The sequence below is a fragment of the Budorcas taxicolor genome, chromosome 11 (assembly GCF_023091745.1).
Source record: "Budorcas taxicolor isolate Tak-1 chromosome 11, Takin1.1, whole genome shotgun sequence".
In the NCBI taxonomy this organism is placed as follows: Eukaryota; Metazoa; Chordata; class Mammalia; order Artiodactyla; family Bovidae; genus Budorcas; species Budorcas taxicolor.
The window spans coordinates 164,473,067-164,492,374 of record NC_068920.1 but is presented as its reverse complement, the minus strand read 5'-3'; the positions used below and the strand labels follow the sequence as shown (position 1 = coordinate 164,492,374).

General features: G+C 61.3%; 1 protein-coding gene across 2 annotated transcripts in view; it reads right to left on the bottom strand.

Annotated features, from left to right (window-relative positions):
* COL5A1 (collagen type V alpha 1 chain) overlaps positions 1-19,308 on the bottom strand; it is a 142,077-nt gene that overhangs the window by 42,483 nt on the left and 80,286 nt on the right. For both annotated transcript variants that reach the window (XM_052648745.1, XM_052648746.1), the window contains exons 21-33: positions 19,051-19,104; positions 18,483-18,527; positions 18,003-18,056; positions 17,742-17,786; positions 16,779-16,832; positions 12,746-12,790; positions 12,362-12,415; positions 8,893-8,937; positions 8,244-8,297; positions 6,189-6,296; positions 5,571-5,624; positions 3,436-3,489; positions 78-122 (exon numbers count right to left, since the gene is read on the bottom strand). In XM_052648745.1, the coding sequence (XP_052504705.1) occupies positions 78-122; positions 3,436-3,489; positions 5,571-5,624; positions 6,189-6,296; positions 8,244-8,297; positions 8,893-8,937; positions 12,362-12,415; positions 12,746-12,790; positions 16,779-16,832; positions 17,742-17,786; positions 18,003-18,056; positions 18,483-18,527; positions 19,051-19,104 (711 nt within the window). The remainder of the gene's footprint in view (positions 1-77; positions 123-3,435; positions 3,490-5,570; positions 5,625-6,188; positions 6,297-8,243; positions 8,298-8,892; positions 8,938-12,361; positions 12,416-12,745; positions 12,791-16,778; positions 16,833-17,741; positions 17,787-18,002; positions 18,057-18,482; positions 18,528-19,050; positions 19,105-19,308) is intronic.

Sequence of the window (19,308 nt, the reverse complement as noted above, 5' to 3'; positions counted from 1 at the left end):
CGCGATGCCTTCATCCCCACTCCCACCAGGCAGGCGCCCCACCACCCGCGCCCAGTCTGGAGGCCGCCCAGGGTTACCGTCGGGCCTCGCTGCCCCCGCGGTCCCGGCTTCCCAGGGGTACCCTGCAATCAGAGAAGGGTGTCAGTCAGTCACGCAGCACGTCTGCCACTGCGTGGGTGATGCAGAGACCACTGGAAGTCAAGCTAGAAAGGCCCGCCCCCTCATCTTGGCTTTAAAGGGAGACGTCTCAGGGTGGCAGGACGCACCTCTCGGGCAATGCACCCAGCCTCACGCCTCTGCACGCGGGCCTTCTGAAACCCAGCTCCCTCTGCCACCCGAGGGATGTTCACCACGCTTCTCTGGTTTCGTCCCCTCAAAACATCCACTCCCCGCCCCTTCCCTCCTCCACCCAACCTTCCCTCTTCATCTCTCACTGCATTGGAGGTGGGGAGGCATCATCACTACAAGAGGAGAAAGTCAACCCCTTTCAGACATAATTTACTTCCGCTACAGTTAAGGATATTAGCCATTAAATTTTCAACAGGCTCTGCAGACAAACAAACTTGCAATTTAATATATAAATCATATATCCAAGAGTCATTTGCTTCTCTTCTAATAGAATTTAGACTCCTTCTCTCTGTTGTTCTGCATTTTCCAAACCACGGAAAACAAATGCCCTGCAATTTTTTTTCCCCAAAGCAGAGACGTAAGAGCGGTAAGTGCAGTTTCCCTACGGCGTGTGCGAGTAATGGATGGATCGTGGCCCTACATCTCCACTGCTTCTCCATTCATCTTCCGGAATTATTTTTTTTTTCCCGGTTTCTAATGACAAAGCCCAAGATGGATCTGCATTGCTAAGGACCACCTAATACATTTCCTCTCACCATCTTTCACTCATTTGCTGCCAGAATCAAAACTGCTTTCCAGAGCCTCCCGTTTTGAAAGGAATTTAATAAAACCGTTTATGATGATGAGGTAATTATGAAGCTTTTAACAATGCACGCTGGTCTCGCTGCTTTCATTGGGCGGCAGTATCTCTTGGCTTCAAATAAATATTTGCCGATGAGAATTAATGAAACATCTGCTTTCTTCAACTGATGGGCTCCCACCAGCGAGACACCGAGGCTCACCCCCGGGTGACTTCCTGGCGTCTGTGGGTGAGTCCAGCTGGCATGGCAGCTCATGCCAAGCCTCCATCCACAGCACGACCTGGATCACGGTTCTGATCTTGCAGCCTGACCAGCTCTTAGTTCCAACCTAAACAAACTGCCCAGCCTCAGCCTCGGAGTCCATCGGCCTCCCAGGTGGCACCAGCCTTACCAGGTTTGTTTGCTCGTAGATGGAGCCAGATTCTGCATCCTGGTGACGGAGGCCGCTGGACAGAAGATGCCCCACCCACGGCCCCCTCAGCAAGCCCCCCGTGAGCGCCTGTCAGCGTGGCTTTGCAGGGGAGGCAGGGGCCCTCCCAGAACTGGCCTCACTAGAGTTGAGACGCCCTAAGCTGGTGATGGAAGCTTCGGGTTGCAGGTGGTGTTGCTAACGGGCTAGCTCTTCCCAAGCCGGTCCGGTGGGGACCCTGCCTGGGCCCGGGGTGCAGGCCAGTGATAGGGACAAGCCATCAATGGTCACGTGACAGCCAGCTGTACGTGGACCTCCCGGCCAGCGGTCCGCCGGCCCAGCCAGCCCCTCCAGAGAGGCCAGGACGAGGTGGACGGAAGACCTGCCGGCTCTCAGGCAGCCCACACACGGGGGCATACGCATGTCAGCACACACGCCACCTGTCACGCCCAGTAGCCCAGCCCTCAGACGCATCTGCATAAGTCCCAAAGTAGACGGTTTCCTCGAGGTGTCCAGGCTTCAGGTCCTGGGAACCAAGTCGGACTCTCAGACCAGGAGCGAGTCCCCGGTTCCAGGCCTTTCTGCTTTCCAACCACCCATTCGCAGTGATGACCGCGGTGACCCGCATGCCGATGCCCTGGAACAACGGCCTGTGGGGGCCGGGGGCATCCAGGCACCTGCCCGGCCTTCTCAGCTCGGGGGTGGAGTGGCTGAGGGGCGGGAGAAGGGAGCAGGGCTTGGAGCAGAGTGCCAGTCCCGGGGCCACAGCCAGGCCTCCACGGCGTCCCCAGCCTGGCTCCTCCATGCAAAGGGGTGGTGGTCACATCACAGGCCTCCAGTAGCCGTCATGGCCCCTCCTGGGGATTCTCTCGGCAACGTGGTGTGGAAGGCCCTGTTCTCCAGCACCAGGCTGCCTGCTCTGCGGCTCTGAGGTTCCTCTGCTTTTACAGACCTTGGACTGCTACTTTCCACGAGTGACCGCCTTTCCCCAAGACGCTAGTCAGGCCGTCCCCACCGGGAAGAACGAGACAGACAGGTAGGCAGGTGGGTGATAGACACACGGACAGATGTAAGTGCAGACACAGACGTGGGCACGACACAGATAGCAACACCCAGGTGCGTAGCAAGGACACAATACAGACGTGATACGAACACGCAGATACAGACAGACGTGCACACGCGGCTAGACACTGATTCACCCAGACAGACCGTGGCCCCTGTGTCGCGCGGTCAGCCTGCCCTCAGGAAGCCCCGTCTTCTCTTCCTGAATCTGGCAAACACGGCCATCTACGTGGATTGCGGACGGCTTTAGGTCTTCCCCCATGCTTTCCAGAGATCGCGCTGTCTCAGCTCAAAGACAGTAACGGTCATTGGAGTGAGCACTTAACGGGGGCAGCCCGTCCGTCTGGGCAGGGAGGACCCGCCCAGGCCTGCTCTGCACACCCAGACGCCTGTGGACAAGCAGCTCAGCGTCCGAAGGCCCAAGTGGACCTTTTGATCCCATTCAGCCGGGAGCAGTGCTCAGGATGCCTCGCGTGACGCCGCTAAGGGCAGTTCCCACTGGAGGGCCTGGGCCGGGGAGGCTGGGGGGACGGCCCCACAGTCTGGGCCCTTAGATCACCTTCACACTCCATGACAATGGAGGGAAACCAGGCCCGCTGCCCTCCAGAAGGTGTCCAGTGACGGCGGCAGCCCAGGAAGAGGAGGGGCATGCCCGGACCCTGGACGAGGGGCTCCCTGAGACGTCAGCACAGAGCAAGGGCCTCTCCCCGCCTTTTAAAATGAGTCATTTGGGCTGCAAGAGGAGAGTCTGGGTTTCGCCAGTGACCCGAGAGCTGCTGCTATCGTGGCGAGTGTGAGAAAGCACTGTCCTCCTCACGCCTCCCTCTCTGGCCGGCTGCCTGATCTATCGCACTCCCGCCCGACCCAGCGATCCGAGAGCCACCAGTGCGCAGTGTAAAGACTTCAGGTCAGCTGTTCCGGAAAGCAGTTCTGGCAGCAAAGTGGGTGAGAAATAAACAGGGTGTGTTGGAGAACAGACTCGCTAACACCGAGGCAGCAGACAAACTGCCTGGGCAGAGACCAGGCGGCCCTTACCCTGCCGCCCTTTTCTCCGTTGGCGCCAGGAAATCCAGGAAATCCGATAGAGCCCTGGAAGAGAGTTCACGAGGGAAGAAGCGTCAGAGACTGGCCAGGGCCGAGCTGTGTGCTGGGCCAGCTGGAGGACGAGCCTGCCGGAGTCCTCAGCCCCGGGTCAGACTCCCCACCCACCCCGACTCGCCACCCAGCCACCCACCGTCCAGCACGCCGCCATCCACCCCCCATCCATCCATCCATCCACCATTCACCCATTCACCCATATACCACCTACCCACCTCCATCCACCCATCCACCCCCCGTCAATCCATCCACCCACCCGTCTACCCACCTACCCATCCATCATCCATCCATCCACCCATTCACCCATATACCACCTACCCACCCCCCATCCACCATCCATCCATCCATCCACCTCCCCACCCCCCATCCATCCACCCACCATTCACCCATATACCACCTACCCACCCACCACCCACCTACTCAGTATTTCCTGAGCATCTCACAGACTCCAAATATAAAAATCAGAACTGAATCTTAACCATGCTTCCCCTTCCTCCCTCTCTCCACACCCTCCTCTCACACACCCATGTCTGCAAAACACCGGTGTTGGGGAAGAAAAGCGCGTGTGCCACCAAGACTGGCTGGGGGTGGTGTGTGCCTCTCACACTTGTGACATTTGTTTTCGCACCTTGTTGTCATGTTGTGTCTTCTCACAACACCTCTAAATAAAGCGCGGCAGCTCATAAAGTCAAAACTGAATGCAGATTTAAGCACCAAGCATGGCGTCGCAGGGCCCTTCCGATTCGGGAGCTTCGCAAGGTGCACACAGGCAGGAAGCAGTTACGAGCTTTGGCTGAATAAACACCCAAACGCCTGCTATGTGAGCTCCCGGTGACACTGTCTAAAGCATTTGCTGAGTCCGCCTCTACTCTCCACCGGACTTAAAGTCCTGACCTGAATGTGCACTTAGCTCAGGACAAGTTTACCGATGCTGCCTCTGCCAAGGGGCTCAGCTTGGCCAACCCACCCGTGTGCCTGCCTGCTGAGTCAAAGAGAAGGCTGGACCGAGCTTTGTGGCGGGAAAACCAGGGATGCTGGCTTCACGGCTCTCAGCTCAGGAGCGGGATCACCACCCCAGGACCGTCCAAACCTCAAGCAGCTTCAAGGCTCTCCCTCTGCCTTAATGAAAAGCTGCCTGAACTGGATCTATACCCCCCACCTCGTCTCTCCCAAACCCCTCCTCTCTTTCCCTTCACCCTCGCCAGATGGAGACGCATTTCAGGAGAAAAACATGTCCATCAGGATCTCTTCATACAAGTACAGCGGCCGGCACTGCAGTCAGTGGGCACATCGCTAAGAGACATGAAGCGAAACTATCTCATGGCAGATGACTCCCCCCCGAGGGGCGGCCGTGGGCTCACCCGCCAAGAGGGGAAGGTTGCCCTTCCCCAGGGAGAACTGCCGTGGACACTGCCATCAGCCGCATGGGGACATCTAGGGCTGCAGTCCAGCCCGCGGGCCCTGCCTCTGCTAACAAGGAGGGCGTCCAGAGGCTTGAAGCCGGAGGAGGGCAGGACGCAGACACCTACCCGACAGATCCGTGAGTTATCTTTTGCTGTTAATTACATCTCTAGTGCAGGCAGCTGGCAATTTTTAAAGGAAGAACCATGAATAATAAAAGGTGAGACAGGAAAAATGGTTTAAGTGATTTGCAAAGCCTCAAGGAGCTGTTTCACATAACATAAAGCATGATTTCCTCTAAGAAAGTTTTCATCTTTCTTTTACGCTCAGTTACGAGCAAATAACCTCTGAATTTCCAAGGAGGATTAACTCTGCGGGAGGCACACAGCTCTGGGTGTGGAGAAGCCGGTACACAAAGTCCCTGAGAGGCCAGAGGGGCTGAGGACTCGGAGGTGCAGCTCAGGATCTGCCTCTGAAAGGCTCGCCTAATTCTCCCAGGCCCTCCTTCTCACTCAGCCAAGTCACCGCAGAAGGCTGAGTGGCGCAGACCCGGGACACGGCCACCGTGACCTTCTGCTTTGTCGTAGCAGCTACGCAGGGCGGGGCAGGGGGGTGATAGTGTGCAGGCTGGCGAGACGCCAGCGGTCAGACCTCACCAGGTTGTACGTTACCTTTGGCCCCTGTCTTCCTGGGTAGCCTGGCAGTCCTGGGACGCCGAGTTTGCCCTGCGGAGAGAAAGAGGTACGTCACGAGCCGGCCGGCCCTGCTTGGAACAGAGAGGAAGCCGGCGTGTGTCGGCAGGGGACCTGGAGCAGGGTGCGGACTCCACGGCCTGCAGAGAGAGCCTGCCTTTCCTCCCCCAGCATCCCTCCCTGGTTTGCAGCAAGGCCCCTCGAGCAGGAATGGACACCCCTGCTGAAGCCAACGGGCGGAGGCTGATGCCCCACGTACACGAAAAGCGCTCTCTGTCTGTGGGGTTTTGCTCAGAAGCGTCCCAGCCTTGGGGCCGGACAGGGCGGGGTGTCTGGGCTACTGGTGAGCCGGTTCCTGTGCAGGGGCTGGGGAAGCGGGTGCGGGAGCAAGATGAGGGGGGCGGCCCCCTCAGGTTTAAGAGCAGCTGTCAGGAGCCCCTGCTCCCAGCCCTGAGCTTAGGGAACGCCCCCAGGAGTGGGTGCGGTGGCCCAGGAGGCCGGCACCTTGTCAGGATGTACACCGGCCCCGTTGGGGCTCTGCCTGCCCGACTCGCTGCCTGGACGCCCCAGGCCTTCGGGAGGGCCCGCGTCACGTACCTTTTCCCCAGGGGGTCCCAGAGGACCGGGGTCGCCATTCGGACCGCCTCGTCCCTTGGGACCTTCGGGACCGTCCTCCCCTCTGGGACCAGGTGGGCCGATCTCCCCCTGCAGGTAAGAAGGAGGGGGTGAGGGCGTCGCCCACAGACTGCAGTCCACGCGGGTCCCCCCACCATCTGGGAGCGAGGTGGGGTGGCAAGAGTCGCTGGCCTGGCTCAAGCAGACCCAGCCCTGTCCCAGCCCCGGGAGACCGCGGTGCCCACTCTCGGGCCCATGGCCCCGTCTTCCCAGTGGCCTTCGGTCAAGCACCTCCTGGCTGAACTAGGAGCTCTGACCTGCTATTTCCCCATCGGGCAGGGGGTGGATGGCGGGGGCAGCTGCCTTCTCTTCCCGAAGCCCTGGAAGTCCCGGAATGGCCCAGGAGATCAGTCGGACTGCAGCCTGAGGGTCAGCACCCACAGGAGACCCACAGGCTGTGTCCAGAGACAGAAGGGCAAAATGCCACCTCACCGGCTCTGCCAGGTACAGGCGGGGAGGCCTGAGTCACCAGGAAGGGGGCCTTGGGAGCCGAGTAAAGGCAGCAGCGGGGGCCCGGCCTGGCTGCGGAGTGTCCGCCTGGCCTTGCTGTCTGCGTGGGCCCTCCTCTGATCCCCGATGTCCAGGAGCAGCTGTGGGACAGCTGTGCAAACCCCCCTCAGAAACGTGCGTTGCGGGAATAAAGCCAGCTAACAGCTCTCTCGTTCCTGGGCTCCAAGCTCTGCAGGACGAGGACGCGCTGTCCCTAAGAAGCGCTTTGCTCACCCAACCCGAGAATCCTTCCCGTGTTTACTGAGCCCTCAGGAAATTAGGAACTGCCAAGCATCGGCAGAAATGCCTTTCCGGGAGAAATTACGATGGAAGAGGCCCCCTCCCGGCCCCCCGTCCACCCTCAGCCAGAGGCGAGCCCAGGGCACGGAGTGACTGGGGGATGGCTTGGGAAAATGTGTGCCTCATGTTGCTGGAAAAGAAGATAAAGGGGGCTTTCACCAGCCAGACAGCGAGAGGCCCCTCAGATGTGGGGAGCCATCACCGTAGAGAAAATTCTAGAAGGGCTGTCTTTGGCAGCAATGTCACTGGGACAGGACTGAGATGTGAACACCTCTCTTTTCTTCCCCTCCTTCTAATGGAGGCCTGGATCCCATCTGCCTGTCCAGCACGGGACAAAGCACCGAGCCACAGGCCCTCTGCTTCTGGCGGGTTCTGGAACGGCACCCGCAGGCCCGATCTGTGGGGGACAATCCGGGCGGCTGGCCACATGGCAGCCTCATTCCCGCGGATGATGTCCGTCCAGGTGTGGATACAGCTGCTGCCTCGGCGGCCTCCGCCCCAGCATCACCTGGGTCACCCTCCTTTCCATGGAGACTCTGCCACTGGTTTCTGTGGGCACCAGCAGTCTGACACACCCCAGCCTGCTCCCCTGGAGCCGAGGCAAGATATTCACTAAAAACCAGCCAGGCCGTTGCAGCCTCGGACAGTCCGGCCCAAGGTCCAGAACACAGGGGCTGCTGTCGGGGGTCTGGAGAGCAGCTGAAGAGGTGGTTAGGGGCCCAGATGCTGGTCAGGGAGCCCAGGCCCCGGTTGGGGTGCGGCCCTGCTGGGGACCCCCCAGCAGCCTCTGGCAGGACGCGACCCTCCCTGGTGAGCTGGGCCACTTCTGCAACCCCTTCTCCCTCCCGGACGCCTGTCGCACTTCATGATCCAGAAGCATCGCTCTGCAAACCAGGGCGGCTGCTGCTCAGACGCCTGGTCACGCCCGATGCTTTGTGACCCTGTGGACTGCAGCACTGGCCGGGGTACTGGTCAGCAAGGAAAACTCCCCACTGACCCCCTGATGGATACAGGGCAGAGGAGCCAGGTGACCCCGCAGGCGGGGCTGGGACCAGGTGTCAGCTGCCGCAGCTCCAGGCTGAAAGCTGGGGAGGAGCTGGCTGCTGCTGGTGGCCAGGAGCCTCCACGGAGGCCTCAGCTCTGTCCTGAGAGGCTGCCCTGTGGCCCCTCCCTGCCCCCAACACTCACCCGATCGCCCTTGATGCCCATGTCTCCTTTGAAGCCCGGGAAGCCATCTTCACCCTGCAGGGGTACCAGAGAGAGCCTCAGTGTAGGGGAGAGAATCCCCGCCCGGCTACCCCCACACCAGAGCCTCTGGGCCCCACCCCACAGCCGACGCGCTGGGTCAGGACTCTGAGTGGCCGGCCCCGGCCCTCGGGAGCTGTGTCCCTGTTCACCCTTTGCCTTCTGCGGCTCTGGCCGGCTCGCAGCAGGAAGGCCGCGGTCCTGGGGGCCTGGCTTCACTGGGCGCCCCGGGCCGGCTCTATCGGCGCCCCTTTCTCAGAGTTTGCCTCGAGTGTGCATGACTGCAGGCCCAAAGCGGGGGACAGGTGGATTTGAGGAGGGGGAGACCGACCGAAGACCCCCAAGAGGGCCGGGGCCGCTACTGACAGCCTCGCAGGACGGCCAGGAGACACTCTCGGCCAGGCCGGGCTGTGGAGGGGCAGGCGGTCAGGGGCGACTCGGTCACCAGGCCCCAAGGTTCACAGGGGAGCTGTGCGCACCGCTGCTGTCAGGGAACTGGGGGCTCCCATGTCAGTGGCCCGTGGTCACTCCAGCCCCCAGGGCGGCCCTCCCGGCTCCCGGCCAGGCCCCGCGAGGAGGTGGGGACACTCACCTTCTCGCCCTTGGTGCCCTTCAGACCTCGGATGCCGTCCGCCCCCTGTGTGGACAGAGAGGGCGAGCGGTCAGGGCCCAGGCTGAGAGCGGGCCTGGCCCCCGGCACTCAGGAGGCCGAGTGCCCCCGCAGGCAGTCCTCAGCATCCTGGTCTCAGGGCAGAGAGTGGCCTGGGCAGGCACCCTTTCACCCAGAGCCTGTTCTCTTCCAGAAACACCCCTTTCTCTGGCTTCGGGCTCCAGAGTCAGGCAGATGGGTTCAGGCTCCCCTCTGTAGCCTCTGACGAGGCCCCAGACTTCTGTTCACTTGGAAAGTCGGGGTGATAACAGCCCTCACCCCAGCCCTGCTGGGAAGCCCCGGGGTCTGTGCCCGGCACGCAGCAGGTGCTCGATGAACAGAGCTGAGTTCCATCTGATGGTCTTCATTCTCCACTGCTGTTAATGAAGTGAGGTCTCTTAGTCATGTCCGACTCCTTGTGACCCCGTGGACTGTAACTTACCAGGCTACTCTGACCACGGGATTTTCCAGGCAAGAGTGCTGGAGTGGGTTGCCATTTCCTTCTCCAGGGGATCTTCCTGACCCAGGGATCGAACCCAGGTCTCCTGCATTGCAGGCAGATGCTTTAACATCTGAGCCACCAGGGAAGCCACGTACTACTATTAATACGTGATCATTATTATAACAGCATCTAATAGCAGTAATTACCACCTGGTAACACCAGCCACCTCGTCACTCTCAGTGTGTCGGCTGAGGAAGCGGCTCATCCTCATGCTGAGCAAGAACGGTCAGGCAGGACCAGTCCGAGTCTGCCAGAGCAGCTGAAACGGCTCCATCCCGGGGACAGACTTGGCGGCCGCGGCCCACCTGCCGGCCGGGTGCGGAGCCCGCCCTGCTGACTGCACAGGCGGCCTCAGACCTCCCGCCTGCGGGGCCCCAGAGAGGCTGGCCTCCCGCTGGGAGCCAGCTGAGCCTGCGGCCAGATCCTTGTGCTGCCGGCTGCCCTCTTGTGGCAAGAACTCCGCTCAGAACCGGCAGCTCTGAGCCTGCGTGCAGAGGCCCTGGCGGGCTGAGAAGAGCTGCGGCGGCCCGGAGGGCCGGCTCAGACAGACGCAGGGAGTGCAGAGCGGGCTCAGCCTGTGCCCCGGGCGCCACCCCAGGCCGCAGTCTGCTCCCGGACAGAGGGGAGGCCAGGGACCCTGAAACCCCGATTTCGAGGGGCTCTCTGGCACCTGCTCTCCAGCACCTTGCCCAGCAGGCCAGGTGAGCTTCCCTCCCCACGCCCGTCCAGATAGACGATGCGGAGACAGAATCGGGCGGATCCCTGCCAGACCTGAAGTTCTACAGCCTCATGGCCCGTCCGAGGCCAGGGAACAGAAGACCAGGGCTTCCCGGCCTGAGCACTGGTGCCTTGGGGTCTGGATGGTTCTTTGTTGCGAGGCTGCCCGGGCAAGTAGTGGGTGGAGCAGGCTTGCAGACCGCTGCCTCTCAGTAGCCCCTGAAGTAGCCCCTCCAAGCCGTGGCGCGCAGAAACGTCTGCAGGTGTCCCTGGGGGGAGACTCCACCCCGGGTGAGAGCCCTGGACCAGAACACCCACCACGGCCCTGGTGGCCCAGCGTCTGGGGAGGGAGGGCCAGGGCCACAGAACAGTGCAGGGCCAGCGCGCTCTGGGTCTCCCTCTGTGAGGGCACGGAGGTGGACGGGGCTTCCCAGGCCTGGAGTGGATTCACGTGGGGGGCTTCCACCAGCTCCCCAGCCCCGCGGGGCTCAGCGAGAGGCCATGCGACCTCATAGTCAAGCTCAACAGATCCCTGAGAAAGGGCTAAGTCGGGGGGCAACCAGGAGAGGCGAAAAGGTCAGTGAGGTCAAAGAGCTCAGGGGGCCCCTTTCTAGGGGGAGGAGAGTGGAGGGCCTTGGTCTCCCACGGCAACGGCGACACTTGGGCCGGCCTGCACCTCTGCGGTCACCGCCCTCCGGGCCTCGTCACACCAGGGGCTCCGCGGGTGTCCAAGCACACGGGCATGAGAACCCACTAATCCGAGAAAACAGCGTCCGGCCTTGCTCTCCCTCCCGCCCTCCGCTCGCCCGTCTAGCGGGACGGCCCGTGTCTCGGATGAATTCTCATCAGGCCGACACAGTGAGCACGTTCTCCCTGAGCACCTCGGAGCAGACACCCTCCCAGCTCACAGCAGCAGCGCCCTGCGCTTGGCTGCGGCTGGCGGCTGGCGCAGGCTCGTTGTGCGACCAGAATTTGTGAGATAGACAAGCTCCGAGCGCACACGGTCAGCACGGCGCTAGATGGCTGCCCTTGTAAACTCATCAGGCAGCACGCGGGCCGAGGGCCTGCTTCAGAGAGAGACGCCGCCGTCCAAGGTTCCCGACCTTGGAACACCTCGACTCTGGGAAATGGAAGCTGGGGCCCCTTGGGGTCAGGATAGGGCCCTTGACTAGGGATAAGTGAGTCTAGGGTGAGTCCTGAGTCCCGCGTGGATTTGAGGGGAGTTGCGGGGAGGTCCCTAAAACACGAAATCTTGGGTTCTCCTTCCTCCACCCCACAGGGCAGATGTGCACTCTGACGTGCAAAACGCTTGAAAGCATAAAGGAGCGTGAACGACACGGGTGGGGACTCCAGAGCTTACGGGCGTGTTCACGCAAGCCCTCCCAGATAAACAAGATGTTATACACATACATACATGTGGTCCTTCACACCAAATGGCAGTTGTTCTGAAGGAAAGAGCCACCCTTAGCTCTCCTGTGGGTGGGAAGCCTGTGACTGAAGGCCGGGCAGCGACCCCACCCGAGGAGGAAGGGCTCTCGGCGCTCACACCGGGGGCGCCTGTCTGCGGGTGCATGTTCAGAAAGCATTGCACAGCACAAAGCGAACGCTCGGCTCGGGGCGAACTGACAGCCGTGTGTTGGGGCACTGGGGCTGCGCACCCGTTTAATGAGGTTCCAGGAGCCTTTCAACAGGGTGTAAATAGATGGAGTCTCCCACGGACACACCCCCCAACGGCAAGGTCTGCCCAGACGTTACTGATGGGGATAGTCTCTCTGTCTCAACGTGTGAACGGTCCAGAAGAAAACGTACCAAACTTCCCAGGAAAGGGCCCCCAGCTCCGTGCTTGGGCTCAGGACAGCCGCCCTGAGGGACTCCAAGACCAACAGGCCACTCAACAGGGACTGTTAAGGAGCAAGGGCGAAGGGTGCCCCGCGTCCTGGAGAAGGCCACCACCGAGCTGCCCGCGCTGCCCCAGACGCCGAGGGCGTGCCCTGCTCCGTGGGAGCCCCTCCCGGCCCCCGGGGCCCCTCCATCACCCGCTTGGGCTCACATGCCGGGAGCCGATCACCCAGACCAGGGCTGCCCCCACATGGGCGGGCGGGAGGTTAAAGCACAGGATCCCTAACACAGGTCCAGCCGTGCCCCAAAGTCCTGACCCCGACCTCCAGGAAAACCCCAGGCTGAGATGCTCACCTTGACTCCGCGAGGACCTGGGTAGCCGATTGGACCCTGGGGGCCAGGTGGACCCTGAAGCCAGACGGGAAAGTGTGTTAGGCCCATCTTGGTGGATGACATGGGTTTACTCCGAGTCACCCTGGGTCCTTCCAACACAAGCCGGAAAGCGGGCCTGCCCCCAGCACACTGCCCTCTCGCTGCGAGCAGAGCGGATGGGTGTCTCAGGCCAGGCCTGAAGGAGGAGACACGTGGGCACCACCCAGCTCCATGGGGAAGGGGGCCCCGCAAGGGGTCTTCTCGGGATGGATGCGAGCAGGGCAGGGGTCCCAGATCAGAGGGGGGCCCAGTCCCACCCATCCTGAGGGAGATGCTGGAGGGGCCAGGGGTGCAGCCGGTACCCACCTGCCCTCCCTTCTCTCCTGGAGGGCCTTCTTTGCCAGGGTGCCCCTGTTGGGAAAGAGAAGGCTGACGTTAGTCAGTAGCCGCTGGGAATGCAGGCTTCGCCCACAGCGGTCTCCAGTGTGAGGGTCAGAGCCCGGGTCCCTCCTGCTCCTCCCCACAGCACCTCGGTCCCCCCGCCCTTTGGCCCCGACCCTCGGTGGCTTCATCTGTTAACATGGGAGCGATGCCGGGGCGCAGCAACAGCAGGGGACGCGCTTCCAAGCCCACAGACAGGGCCCAGCCCCAGGGTGTGCCGGGGCCCTGACCCAGCCCGCGCCCAGCCTGCGGTGGGCGGGGTCAGTGACAGCAAGGCCGTGTGTTCAAGGTCAACCAGCAAAACCACACCGGTGGCCAAGCAAGGACGGGGAAGGGGGACCCGACCCCCCAGGCTCCCAGGCCCCCCAGGCCTTCAGACGCCACCCCAGGTGACACAGATGAGGAGGGAAGCTGGGGGCAAGGGGAGAATCCCCCAAGAGGCGCAGAGCGGTGGCCCCAGGAACTGCTCACGGCCCCCTCTACCCCGGTGCCATCAATCCACTCTCAGGAACTTCACCTTCTCTGACTTTCAGACCCAAGCTGGTCACTAAGTTCAGTGCCTCTGAGCTCAGGAGCTGAACACGGACGATAAAAACAGAACCTGAGTGTTCACTGTTGAGAAACAGGGTCCTGCCCCCAAGGGCGCCAGTAAAGCGAAGGCATGCGGCATGGGGTGAGGATGCTGGCAGGGCAGGGCAGCCTGACTCTAATCCTGGGAACCCTCGAGCCGCTGTGTGACCTTAGGTGGGTCGCTTGCCCTCTCTGGGTGTCCTCTCTCGAGGGTGTGTAACGAGAGAGTGGGCTGACTGCTCTCAGCTCGATCCTTCCAAAGTTCTAGGGCTCCACTGTGGGGACGCGGGTCTCACCCATTTGAACACACGATTTGCGTGGTTCTTTTTAGTTTGCGATCATTGTGAACTGCATTTGATGCACTGCAGACAGCCTGAGGCGGCGGGCACGTGAGGGGAGAACGCGGAAGCTCCTCTGCTGGGGGTGGGGGGGGTACCCCGGGGGCCCGTGAGGACAATCAGGCGCCGGTTGGACCACGCCTGCAGCCGGGCCCGGAGGGGACACGCGGCCCGCCCTCCACCTTCCCGGGCCCCAGGCCAGCAGGGCTGCACCTAGACGTGCCCCTGCCCCGGGGCCGCTGGAGAAAGCGGAGGCCTCCTACCCCACCACATGGGCAATTCCTGGGCCTTTCGTACCGTTTCCACCAAACCTCAAGTTTTTCCGAGAAGGGACTGAGGTCTCGGGCAGCCGGTGGTGAAGCCCAGGCCCCGGACACAAACGGGCAGGGACCCCACATCTGGGGGCGAGCCGACCCTCCACCTAGAGATGACCTTACTTACACAGTGGCCCTAAGGACAGACCTGGGGACTCGCCGAGTGCTCCAGGGGTTAAGAATCTGCCTTGCAATTCAGGGGACTCGGGTTCAACACCTGGTCAGGGAACTAAGATCCCACATGTCTGGGGGCAACTAAGCCTGCGTGTCACAACTGACCTGACCACTGTGTTTTGGGGAGCACTGGGTTTTTTTGGGGTATGCTGAACAGCTTTCAGGATCTTAGTTCCCCAACCGGAGACTGAACCCATGTTTCTGCAGAGGAAGCACTCTGTCCTAAGCCCTGAACCACCAGGGAAGTCCCCACCGCGATCACTGCTGTTGGAACGGAGGCCGGGCTTCTAAGCCGTGTTCCCAGGATGACAGCCGCTTTGTGGGGGGAGCACCGCCCTCACGTATTTTGAGCGTTTGCAAAAGGAAATCCATCTGAGTCATAGGGGCTGACTTCCCGCCATGAAAGGCCAGCCGTCTCCACCCTCTTTCCGCTCGCTGACCTCTCCCCAGAATCCTATAACCAGCAGGATTTTATAATGGAAAAGTAATAAAGCTTAAATTATGTATATTTGATATTTTCTGATTAAAAAAGTAATATATGTTCACTGTAGACAAATGGAACAATAATAAAGCTCATTTGTATTTGGTATTTTTCTGATTAAAAAAGTAATATATGTTCATTGTAGATAATTAGGCAAGTGGAAGAGAAAATTAAACCCCTTCGCAACCTCACCACGCACAGTAACGGTGGCCAAGGGTGCGATGCACTGCAGCTCATCTGTTTGTTCTGCGCGTTTGCGTGCAAAATTGGCATCAGAAGACGTATTTTTAATTTAGTATTATTTCACGAGCATCTCCTCCTGTCACTGAACACTTGCTGGAATTTGATTTTTCCTGGCTCTGTAATGTTCCCGAGAGCCCATGATTCATTATCCGAACCCTGTCGTGTGTGCCTGGAACGACTTCTCGATGAGTCCAGAGCAGCGTCTGCCCTGAAACCTCTCACTCTTCTCAGTGGCTCTGAAATCCATCTTCCTTTTGTTCTTAAACCACACCAAACCAACACAAAGGAGGAGAGGGACAAGTCCCCTCTTCACAGCTGCGACCACGCGACGCCTCTGTAAGGAGAGGCTGCAGACCCTGTCTCCTCCCCACTCAACCTGCGATGAGGGCTGCGTGTCCCTGACTCCCCGGGCTGGGTCCCCTTACAGGCCTCTCTTTCCCCACAGCATCCGAAAGGAAACCGGTGACCCTTCAGGGACTCTAGTTGTTGGAGCTTCGATTCAGAAGGGGAACTCCAGGGAAGGTCAGGGAACTAGGGGCCACGCAGCCACCCCCTTCCCAACATGCCGCGTGCTAAGTCACGTCTAACTCTTGTGACCCCACGGATGTAGCCGCCAGGCTCCTCTGTCCACGGGATTCTCCAGGCAAGAAGACGGGAGAGGGTTGCCGTGCCCTCCTCCAGGGGACCTTCCCAGCCCAGGAACTGAACCCGTGCCTCTTACGTCTGCGGCACTGGCAGGCGGGCACTGAGCCGCCCGGGGGTGCGCCGTGGGAAACGCCCACGGACGCCCGCCGCTGCAGCAAAGGGAAGCAGTGGCCGGGACGACGCAGGCCCACCTGCGCTCGGGGCCCGACCCCCGAGGATGGATCGGGTGGCTGTCACGTTGCCACGTCACTTCTTTTCCTAATTTTCCAGAAGCAGGTATTCTATCATCAGAAAGCAGTTAGGCATCGATGTATGCGAAAGCACATAAAAGCCACGCTGCCAAGTTCTCATCTCTTCGCACCAAACTCAGGTCAGAGACTGAGCCCCCCCACCGCCCCGAAGCAGCTCAGGCAGGAACAAGACTGTGATTTGCGGGCTCAGATGAAGCCTGTGGTGGGTGACTCTCGGGACCAAAGGATTTTCAGAGAGAAAACAGAGAAACAGGCCCTGCCCCACGCCAGCCAACCACCAATCGACGGTTGGCAGGCTGAGCTTCTCAGCTCACTTCTAATGGCGCTAGTAACAGAGCAAAATAACTGTGTCTGAAACAATTAATTTCGCTAATCATTCTCTAAAACAGGCTCTCTACTTGGCATCAATTAGACACACTAAAAATAACCGAGAAGTAGAAAGCCCATTGGCAGCTCACGCGGAGGCGGGTGGGTGCGGACAGGCCCGGCTTCTGTCACTGTCCCGCCCCCGCCCTCACAGCTTGGCCACGGACGGGTTTGTCCCTCACTCCCTGCTTCTAGGTGGCATCTACTTAGCTCCACAGCTGCGTGTGCACACCCCACTTTCCAGTGCGTGATCGCTAAAAATACATGCACGCGGGCGACACACGCGCGGGCCCGGAGCCCAGCTGCCCTCGTTACAGCTGAAAGTGCGGGGTGGCGTGGGCAACGGACGTTCCAACGCGTGCAGCTACCAGCGCGTGATGGAAAGCATGGCCAAAACCCAGTAAATTCCTGAGCCATCAGAGAGGTCTCCATCGAAGGAGCTGGAAGAGGCAACGTGGGCCAGGCATGCAGCCAGCTCCAGAGCTGGGGAGGGGCCGTCTGCCTGGGTTCCCGGCCCCCACCCTTGGGTGGACACGGGCGGGGGGGTGTGAAGGTTGAGGGGGCCAGAGTACTCACCGGGGGTCCATCAGCACCAGGCATTCCTGGGAGGCCGGGTTTGCCCAGTGGACCCTAGAACATACCAGAGACTTCATGAGCTGATGCCCCAGGGTGCCCTTGGCTGCCCACCCTCTCTACACACCCTCAAAGTCACTCTTCAACATATCTGCTCAAAAAGCATTTGCTTAAAAAGGCGGCTCAGAGGCACCGCTCCTGCGGGCTTCGCCCAAAGACGGAGGACTCTCTGGTAGGTCCAGGGCCTTCGGGTTTGGCTACTGGAACAAGACAACCACCCACTGGAGACAGGAGTGGGGGCTGTGATGCCCTGAGAACTGCCCCCCGGAGGACATCCTAGCTGTTGCCAGCCCAACGTTGGGTTTACTGGACACTTGGGGCTGAGCCAGAGCCAGGCCAGGACCCAGGCTGTCTCCCCAGCACGTGGGCTCAGGGCACCCAGGATGTGTTTAGAGTTGGCAAATTTAGCAAAAAGAAAACAAGGCCAACAAACAACGAAACAGGTGCCTCTGTGCTAAGTCATGTCGGTCGTGTCTGACTGTGTGTGACCCCGTGGACTGTGGCCGGCCAGGCTCCTCTGTCCATGGGATCCTCAGGCAAGAACACTGGGGTGGGTTGCCACGCCCTCCTCCAGGGGATCTTCCTGACCCAGGCATCAAACCCGGGTCTCTTCTGCCTCCTGCCCTGGCAGGCGGGTTCTCTACCACTAGCGCCACCTGGGAAGCCTAACAAAATGAGATGCCCAGTTAAACGGATTTCAGACAACAGAGTTCAAATTTCACTGGGCATCCTGGATCTGGTTTTCTTTCTCAATCTGGCAACCTTACATCAACGCATAACTAACGCAGGGAGGCAGGAGGGAGGGACAGGGCCACAGCAGAGCCGGCGGGCGCTGGCAGGCACCGTGCCCCCGGGCTGGGAGGCGCCCCGCCACAGGCTCACCCACGCCCAGCGCAGCCCACCTACCTTTTCTCCTGGAGGCCCGATTGCGCCCTGGGGGCCCGGAAGACCCTGGCAGGGAGAGAGCGAGCGGGAAAGATTGGGGGTTTCTCGACCCAGAACCCCTCCCCGCCGTCCGCCCATCATCCCCCAGCCCCGTCCCAGACCACCCCCAGGCCGCAGGCCCTGCTGGCCGACTGGCAGCGCAGGGCGGTGCTCAGCGGCCACTCAGACCCCGGGTTCCGTCCCCCAGCTCCCGCTGCCCACGAGCCCGCCCCGCTCACTCACCTGGGCACCTGGGTTGCCCTGCTGCCCCGGGGGGCCGGGCTCTCCCTGGGGACCCTACGGAAACAAAAGCAGGCACTGAAGGGGGCTGCGGAGCTCTCGAGCCCAGGCGGGAAGCCAGACCCGGGGCCCCCGGCTGGTGTGGGCGAGGGTGCGGCCACCCAGGAGGGACATGAGACGGAGCCACCAGGAGGAAGCTTCTATTCAGGCCACCCACTTCTATCACGGGAGACCCACGCGACGCGGCTCGGTGGGCACTGTCACAGCCCCTGCCCTCAACCAGCTCGGCCGGGGGATGAAGACGCCGTGGCCCTGTGTCCCCCGAGCTTGGGACGGGGCAGGGCCTCAGCCCGTCCTCTCCTGCAGGAGGCCTGCACCTCCCATCCCAGCCCCCTCTGTCGGGGTGGCCTGAGTCCCCTTCCCGCGCCCTGCGTGGCTGCTACTGCAGCGAGGCCATGGTTGGGGCGGGACCCCAGGACTTACCACGTTGCCTTTCGGGCCTGGTTGACCGTCCATTCCCGTCACACCCTGGGTGGCATTGAAACAGAAAAGGATCAGCAAGGCTCAACAGGCAAAGCCCAGTGAGCGCGGCTTGGTCCCTGCCCATGAGGTCAGAGGATGGCTCGTCCTTCGTGGAGGGAAAAGGCTTGGGCCCAGATAAATGCTGAGATGGGCTGCAGGTTAATGGGGCTGTCGGGTTCATTGCGGGGGGCACCCTGCATTCTCGGACAGCTGGGCGGGGGGCCGGGCCCCGGGAAGCCGCCCCCAGACAGAGGCCTGCCCCACCACGGGCTGCTCTTCCCTCGAGGACTGTCCGAGAGGGTCCCGGCCAGCACACGCAGGGAGGAAACGGGCGTCCCGGGGACTTGCCGTGTGCGGGGAAGGTGGAGTGAGCCCAGCCCGCCTCCACGCCTCCACCCGCAGGGCCATCCCCCGCCACGCCTCACACGGGCACTGGGCCGGGCGCACAGCTGTCAGTGTGGGGAGCTGCCCACAGGACTGCGCGGGCACAGCTGGGGACAGGGATGGGGCTGAGATGCAGGGGACTTACGGGAGGTCCAGGGGGGCCTGGGGGGCCCTTCGGCCCCAGCAGACCTCGCGGCCCCTGCAGGAGGGAAGAGCAAAGAGGGTCAGACTTGGCCCAGAATCCCGGCCCCCTGCCCCACCTCCCCTCTCAGCCCCCCAATTCCCAGTGTCTCTGCTGCCCGGGGAGTGTGGCCGACACCCCTCCCTGCCCGCTTCCTCTGCTTACCCCACCCCAGCTCTCGGCCTTGGCCCTGGGGACCAGCGGCGAGGGGGCGCCAGGACT